At 45.8% G+C, this 9,211-nt stretch overlaps 1 protein-coding gene across 1 annotated transcript in view; it reads right to left on the reverse strand.

Annotated features, from left to right (window-relative positions):
* akap9 (A kinase (PRKA) anchor protein 9) overlaps positions 1–6,759 on the reverse strand; it is a 92,391-nt gene extending 85,632 nt beyond the window's left edge. The window contains 1 exon segment of the mRNA XM_053236686.1: positions 6,501–6,759. Within this exon segment, the coding sequence (XP_053092661.1) occupies positions 6,501–6,548 (48 nt within the window). The 5' untranslated portion in view covers positions 6,549–6,759.
* Between the last annotated feature and the right edge of the window lie 2,452 nt (positions 6,760–9,211).

The following is a 9,211-nucleotide window of genomic DNA, read 5'->3' on the forward strand; positions in this document are numbered from 1 at the left end:
GAACATCATCATCATCACCATGGTGTAAATCAGCTTCCTTCCTCTAGAACATCATCATCATCACCATGGTGTAAATCAGCTTCCTTCCTCTAGAACATCATCATCACCACCATGGTGTAAATCAGCTTCCTTCCTCTAGAACATCATCATCACCACCATGGTGTAAATCAGCTTCCTTCCTCTAGAACATCATCATCACCACCATGGTGTAAATCAGCTTCCTTCCTCTAGAACATCATCATCACCACCATGGTGTAAATCAGTTTCCTTCCTCTAGAACATCAAGCCCCGCCCACACCGGCTGTTTTCCATAGCGTTTTCCTCTAGAATGTGGCTGATCCTGGAGTTGGGATTATCTTAGTTGCAGATTATTCCGTGAGCTTGAGGGAAATGCGAGATGCTGGAGGCTTATTTGTTCGGTATAATTAAGAAATAAGAGACAAGAAAATAGAAAATTGATTCTAACTCTCAGTTCAAATGTTTCTATAAACAGTGGAACATTATTCAATGGAGTGCGCACACACACGCGCGCACACACACACACGCGCACACACACACCCCTGTTCTGTAGAGAGACAGTTGTCAGAGCAACATAAACAACACGTCATTACTTCCACACTCACATGGGCGCTCCTAACCTCACCAACACGACAGCTGACCCTGAGGTCATAACCTTTAACAGGTGGTATGTCTGCCAGTGACAGGAGAAAATATCATCTGTGTGTGTGTGTGTGTGTGTGTGTGTGTGTGTGTGTGTGAAGAATATATTTACTTATTCTAATTTTATAATAAATGTGTTTGTGAGTCAGTCTGTTGTTTTCCATCTTTAACTGCAATTTTGTAATATACATAAGAATACACTATTTATATCTGTTGTGTGAAATGTTGTGAGTGTGTGTGCGTGTGTGAATGTGTGTGTGAGAGTGTGTGTGTGTGTGTGCGTGTGTGTGTGAGAGAGTGTGTGTGTGTTTGGATTGTTGCTTGTGGTGTGAAGCGTTAGAGACGACGTTCCCGCGTGGGAGAAGTGTGTGTGTGTTATAACTGTGTGTGTGTGTGTGTGTGTTATAACTGTGTGTGTGTGTGTGTGTGTGTGTGTGTGTGTGTGTGTGTGTGTGTGTGTTATAACTGTGTGTGTGTGTGTGTGTGTGTGTGTCTCGGGTGGATTATCAGCGATAAACAGAACTGGACACGCCACAGTTACATCACTGAAGAATCCGTCTAGAGAGTCACCGAGTGTCTGCTTTTATCCTAACGCAGAGGTGCACAAACTCGGGGGTGAAGGAAGCCAGAACAGCAGATGAGCCAATCAGCATGTGAATTCAGAATGATTGACAGGTGTGCAGGAGTCTCCTGATACGGCGCTCTCGCTTTCTGTCGCGGGAAATGGAGATTTTTTTAGAGTTTATTATGAATGTGAATTAAAAGTAACAGTGTGTCTGACTTATTTACCGAACGATCATTAAATTAGTACGTAACATCAGCATCACTTTCGTTAGAGGGACGCGTGGGAGAGGGACATGAGTTTAAAAAAGACTGGGGAGTTTGAATCCCTCCGAGTGGCACGGCTTCGTCCCTGAGCTAGCGCACTCCAGCTCTATTAACCCCCACATCTGATTCCTGCCATTAGAGCCAGACAATACGATGATATAATACTGATTTATGACGAACTGTGGCACAGTACACTTCTCTGAGACACTGCAGATATTGCGTAATCTTTTTTAATCTTGTTTGTTTAATAACAATTACAAACTTTGGAAGTAGCTGGCTTGATATTAGAATTTTCTATTTTTATAAACCTCATTTCCTCCTTAATGAAATAATAATTAAATAAAAGTATCATCAAACTCATTTTAAAGTGTTTTTTCACTACTGTTTTTCTGGCATCGTGATCAAAGAAATGTCTTCCAGCACCATGATATCGCTTCGCCTGCTCACAGAAGGACCCCGGCTAGCTCAGCTGGTGGAGCATGGGACGCTTGATCTGAGGATCGTGGGTTTGAGCCCCACGCCGGGCGCTAACTCTGGGCGCTAACGCCGGGCGCTAACTCCAGCCAGCGGGGAAGCGCAGGATAGTGTACGCTCAGCGCAGGGCACAAGCTGAATATACAGAGAGGGCTGCATCAGGAAGGACAGCTGGCATAAAAGCCACATCAAATCAATATGGGACAGTGGAAGGCAAGCTGCTGGGGCAACATGTAACAGGAGCAGCTGGAAGAACATCGATGACCTGCTCAGGGACGGTGCATTGATCACCATTCACACAATATACCACTGTAGCTGCTGAGTTTATAATCATACATCATCATTTCTATAGAAACAGCTCATTCACAGGGACACAAACAGCCAACACTCCACATAAACAGATTAAAAACCATCTATAATCACTGATGTGCTGAAGCTTTCTGTAAGGAGACATTTATGTAACACTGATGGAAGGAGTCTCCAGTGTCAGCGCTTTGTAACAGTCAGAGGTAAAGCTGTAACTTTAAGTTTTGCGATAAAGAGACTCTGGTGAGGGAACGAGTGTTTATAGCTGCTATAACGTAAGTGACAACAGGAACTCACTTATTTTCTGAATATTATATATCACTATAAACCAATAAAAGTAAGATGTCATTCTTTAATTTTAATAAATTGTAATTGTTGGTTAGTTGCTGTGGTGTAAAAGGAATAAAAAACTTGAGGTCATGCTGTTATAGGAAAATAATCAACTCTGGGCTGGTTACAGTAACTCCACTTCATCACACCGTCCTGTTAGTATCTTACACACACACACACACACACACGCGCGCGCGCACACACACACACACACACACACACACACACACACACACACACACACACGCAGTGTTTATTATTTACATGTATAACACTACAGAAAATATCTCAGGTGTCAGGATTTGTCCTGGTTCTTCGCGCCGTTGATGTTGTGCCTCTAAATGGAATCAAATGTAATCCAATTAGTGTTTAGGAGTTTAACCTTTGACCTCACTGACCTACACACTGTGGATTCACTCTGTGAACTCGAGCTAACTGTTAGCATAAATCACGGGAAATGTCTAGAAAGGGTGCAAATTTATCAAAACTTATTATTATTAAATTTCAAATAAGCGTGCTGTGATGAAACTCTATTTATTTCTATAGTGTAGAATGTTAGATATATAATTTTCCTCCATCACGACGAGACGGAAGTTCAAACATTATTTAAATTTAATAACATTTACGTAGTCAAATGCAACATCACCACATTGGAACGTTTAATATCTCACGTTCCACATTTAGACACAGGTAAAGCCGAGTTTTACAGAGCGACACGCGTTCCTGAGTCAGCAAGGGCGGAGCTTATGTCAGAGCCTGTGATTGGCTGATTAAATGTATCAATCATCATCATCGTTTAGGAACCTGGTCTGTTATCAAGAGCAAACTACGCTTTCTAAAGTATTATATTATATTATATTCTAACTACAGGCAGTGTTTTATGATAAAGAGAACGTCGAGATGAAGAAATAAAAATAAAGGCCACATTGCGATCAGATTTAACGGTAGGGGAATACCGTTATTATTTCGTACCCTACATAGTGCACTGAACTAGGGAATAGGCGCTGAATAGCAATGCAGTCTTACTGGACACGTAGCGCGCTAATTAGCAATGACGCTATACTGCATGTGTCACCTCATTAATTCTTCCCTCAGGGCCTTAAACTGAACTGATCCAGAACTCGGTTCCCTACAGTCTTTGGAGAGTTTTATTTTTCAGCCCGTATCAGTGAAAGGCTGCTCTATTTTAACGATCCGCCTCGCTCGGCTCGGCTCGTGTGATCAGCTGAATAAGTGGGCCGACGTGCCGCAGCCGAGACAAAGCCACTGGGAAATCAGGCTAATTTCTGCTTTTAGCTCGGTGTAGTTTGAGCGGTTGGTGTGGAGAGAGTGAGAGAGAGACAGGAGAACACATTTATAACCTTTATTAATAAATATAAACCCTAAAACAATAAACAATTCAGTGTTTTAAAGCAAGGCCATGTGATCGATCCGTCCTCAGTGTGTTAGTGCCAGCTGACCCGCTCTGACCGAGTCACTCTGACCGCTGTTAACCTCTTACTCACCACCACACAGTCCACGCTAACCCCCCGACACGGGCCACGCTAACCCCCCGACACGGGCCACGCTAATCCCCCGACACGGGCCACGCTAACCCCCGACACAGTCCACGCTAACCCCTTAACACGGGCCACGCTAATCCCCCGACACGGGCCACGCTAACCCCTTAACACGGGCCACGCTAATCCCCCGACACGGGCCACGCTAATCCCTTAACACGGGCCACGCTAACCCCCCGACACGGGCCACTCTAATCCCCCGACACGGGCCACGCTAACCCCCCGACACGGGCCACGCTAACCCCCCCGACACGGGCCACGCTAACCCCCCGACACGGGCCACGCTAACCCCCCGACACGGGCCACGCTAACCCCCCGACACGGGCCACGCTAATCCCCCGACACGGGCCACGCTAACCCCCGACACGGGCCACTCTAACCCCCCGACACGGGCCACGCTAATCCCCCGACACGGGCCACGCTAATCCCCCGACACGGGCCACGCTAATCCCCCGACACGGGCCACGCTAATCCCCGACACGGGCCACGCTAACCCCCCGACACGGGCCACGCTAATCCCCCGACACGGGCCACGCTAACCCCCCCGACACGGGCCACGCTAACCCCCCCGACACGGGCCACGCTAACCCCCCGACACGGGCCACGCTAACCCCCCCGACACGGGCCACGCTAACCCCCCGACACGGGCCACGCTAACCCCCCGACACGGGCCACGCTAACCCCCCGACACGGGCCACGCTAACCCCCCGACACGGGCCACGCTAACCCCCCGACACAGGCCACGCTAACCCCCCGACACAGGCCACGCTAACCCCCGACACAGGCCACGCTAATCCCCCGACACAGGCCACGCTAACCCCCCGACACAGGCCACTCTAATCCCCCGACACAGGCCACTCTAATCCCCCGACACAGGCCACTCTAATCCCCCGACACAGGCCACTCTAACCCCCCGACACAGGCCACGCTAACCCCCCGACACAGGCCACGCTAACCCCCGACACAGGCCACGCTAATCCCCCGACACAGGCCACTCTAATCCCCCGACACAGGCCACTCTAATCCCCCGACACAGGCCACGCTAACCCCCCGACACAGGCCACGCTAACCCCCGACACAGGCCACGCTAATCCCCCGACACAGGCCACGCTAACCCCCCGACACAGGCCACGCTAACCCCCCGACACAGGCCACGCTAATCCCCCGACACAGGCCACGCTAATCCCCCGACACAGGCCACGCTAACCCCCCGACACAGGCCACGCTAATCCCCCGACACAGTCCACACTAAGCCAAGGCTTAACGGAAACCAAAACCCGAAGTGTTTTAAACCTCTTAAATCTCCATTAACTTCTGTACAGGATAATAAACTATACTTAATAATCGATACCAAAGAAACTACTGAAATGGCCAAAGCTGGAAAAACAACATGGTTAAAGGTCCAGGACAAAGAGGACAATCACAGCCGAGCTGACAGGAGAGACCGAGGTCACAGAAGAAAAACCATGGGCCAAGAAGCAGAACCGGGTCAGACGAAAGATCCATGTGAAGGACCTATAGGCAAACGTTGTGCTAAAGGAAAGGGATCCGGTCCAGAAGAGACGACTCACAAACAAGACGATCAGAGACAGGAGAGAAGGCCAGTGCGAGTAAAAATAGTAGCTCAGTGGTTAAGACGTTGGGTTTCTGCTCAGAAGGTTGTGAGTTCAAATCCCAGCTTCACCAAGCTGCCAGCGCTGGCCTTGAGCAAAGCCCTTAACCCAAACTGCTCAGTTAGATAAAGGAGATTAACATCTCTTAACTGCAGTAAATAAAAGAAGACCTGCTGTAAGAAATGCAATCTCTCACTGAAGCATGGACAGGGTGTCCTCTCTAATCCACAGCGGGATCATCTGGGAAAGTCATGACAGAAAGCTGTCTAACTTTCAGCCCACGCAGCTGATCCGAGAGGAGCAGGACCCTGCGGATTTACTGTAATGTAATCCCACACTAATGCTCCTCAGAAGAGCTTTCTGAAGCAGAAAGTGGAGATCAGATCGATTTCCAGGCAGTGAGATGGGAAGAGAGCTGGGGTCGGGCTGCTCTGGCTCTGGCTCTGGCTGTGGTTCTGGTTCTGGTTGTGGTTCTGCTGTGATTACTAAGAGGTTAAAACAGCACAGTCAGGAGAAATGTTAGAGTTCTCAGCTCACAGTAGTGAAATCTGAAATCTAAGTTATTTCAGGTATGCAGCTAATCCAGCTAGCAGAGGCAGAGAAGCCCAGAGCTGCTGTCAGTAGGAGGTTAGCACAAACACTGCACTCGAACATTCAGCAAAACAAGCTCCACTCCTTAAGGTCTCATGTTAATGTTTATAATCACATATAAACATGTATGAGCTCTCACCTTCGCTTTGCCGGCCTCCAGCTTCCTCCGCCGCTCCTCATCCTCCATTTCTGCGGTTTCTGAACCTAAACACGGGATAAAATGACTTCATACGAAGCGTCGATTAATAGCACCGACGTTTACGATTAAATCTGGCCGGGTGACATTAAACAATTCCGATAAAAACGTCCCAAAACCGTGCGGGATTGTCAGGCTGCGCGTTGACAACTGCCAGCTAGTGCAGCCACTGCCGCCGCCATGTTTTTCCACGTAAACTTACGGCGCGTACACGACGTCATCACGCAGGCGTGTGATGTCATCACGCAGAACGAAGGCCCTTCTAGCCCTAGCTAAAGTGTTGAGGCTGTTATGCTAGCTGTTAGCATAGCAACACGTTTAAAATAAAAATGAAATAAATACGTGTAAGAGATTGGTTAACTGGACAATTCAAGGGCCTTTCAATTTTCTACATTTCAAAATAATTCAGAAAGTCTCAATACTTCTTTACAAACTGATATTTTGCACATATTAGAAATATTTTTACACAACCAATAAATGAGGTAGATTTGGTACATTTCACAATTATAGTCTTACATCATTAGATATTCCTTATTATTACTCATTACACCACACTGAGTTCTGCACTCTGATTGGTCAGAAGGTGTTGATTAGTTTTCTATAACAGCAGCTCTGACAGTAGCGCAGGTTTATATTAATGCACTCGTTCTAATACGTTATCGTTTCTATAGCAACAGCTCATTCACAGGGACGTGTACAGCGGACGCTCCGCATTAACAGATTAAAACTGTTTGTAATCGTTGATGTGGTGAAGTTTTCTGTAAGGAGATGTTTATGTAACATGTATGGAAGGAGTCTCCAGTGTCAGCGCTCTGTAACAGTCAGAGGTAAAGCTGGAACTTTAAGTTTTCCGACGTCTTCAGGACAGAGGAGTTTACGCTTCTTTGTGGTTTCTCAGTAACATGCGGAACAAGCTGCGATTTTCTTTGTCTTATTAACTTGAAGAGAGAGAATAAAGAGAGGCTGGTGAGAGAACGAGTGTTTATAGCTGCTATAACGCAAGAGACAACAGGAACTCACTCGTTTCACTGATGTTTCACAACATTAAAAAGTTTTTTTTTTTAATTTACTTTTACAATAAGTTATTTTCTTTAATAAATAAAAACTGTAGCTGTCAGAATGCAGTAGAAACTAAATGATTATCCCAATAAATCCATTACAGCTACATCACTAACACCAGAACACTCCACTCATTAATACTGTTCTCAGCAGTCGGCCAATCAGAACGCTTTCTTCTCTAGTTCTGCTTCATGACTTCAGTTTGATACTAACGTGTGTGTGTGTGTGTGTATTAATCTGCACGTACCTGCAGCGGTGTTAGTCGGTGGAGTGTGTGTGTGTGTGTGTGTGTTATTAATCTGCACGTACCTGCAGCGGTGTTAGTCGGTGGAGTGTGTGTGTGTGAGCGTCTGGTTGGAGCTGAGCAGCTGATGGTCTGGCAGATCTTTAGTTCGACCCATCTTCTCCTGGACATGCTGCTGTTACTGTAACACACCTAAACACACCTGTAGTCCTGAAACCCAACTGTAACACACCTGAAAACAAACCTGAGCTCAGCTGAACTCACCTGAACACACACCTGAACACACCTAGACACATCTGAACACACACATGAACACACACCTGAAGTCCTGCAGCTCCACTTTATTCATTATTAATGTCACAGGTGTAGTGTGTCAGAGATCTCTCTCTCTCTCTCTCTCTCTCTCTCTCTCTCTCTCTCTCTCACACACACACACACACACACACACACACACATTTACATGTAATATAATGCAGGGGGCGGAGCTGCCAGTTACACCTCATTTTTGGAAGCTCCTCCCCATTATAATGATTGACAGGTGTGTGTTATTACAGAAGGGTCATGAACCTTTAGCCATTAATGTTAATGCTAATGTACTAAAACATCCATTTTAGCTTAAAAGTGCAGAAATATTGGCACCTCTACAGAATATGGCCAAAAAAAATTGTTAAATAAATCCATAAATAAAAAAGCAACAAATAATGATTAACATTTTCATGATGTGACTTTACACCTAAACACAACCAGAATATACTCAAAGCATCGCTTTAGCATAAATACGAAGAGCAACGTACGGCTTTGATCACATTACTGTGTGACAGCAGGGTAATTATCTGATCTCAGCGAGAGAGAGAGAGAGAGAGAGAGAGAGAGATGATCGATGGTGTACGATGATCATTAAATATTAATGAGGTGAGAATTAAATTAGGAACTCGCAGAGGAGCTCTGGTTTCTCTCAGGTGACCATACGACTGGACTTTAATGGACATTAATGGACTTTAATGGAGTTTACTGTCTGATTATTCTGTAATCCTTTACAGTATACATGATGCTAAACTGGTGGCTGTAATCTTCCATTAATTGTTAGCTACATTAGCATCGTAGCCACAGTGTAAAGCTAAAGAAGCAAACTTCACACACAGAACACATCGTTTTTTCCTTTTTATTTTTTAATGCTGAAATGTTTATTGTTATACATTTTATAATTTTCTTTCAAAAAAATAGTGAGCAAATGAAAAGTGCTATATTAAGTGCTGAATATCTTGAGATCAGATAAATGATCAGATGAAACATTCAGTTATTCTTCAGTCAGCTTTAAGGAAGAGTTACAGTGAATGAGTAGGATGTGATC

This window comes from Pangasianodon hypophthalmus, chromosome 9 (assembly GCF_027358585.1).
Source record: "Pangasianodon hypophthalmus isolate fPanHyp1 chromosome 9, fPanHyp1.pri, whole genome shotgun sequence".
NCBI lineage: Eukaryota > Metazoa > Chordata > Actinopteri > Siluriformes > Pangasiidae > Pangasianodon > Pangasianodon hypophthalmus.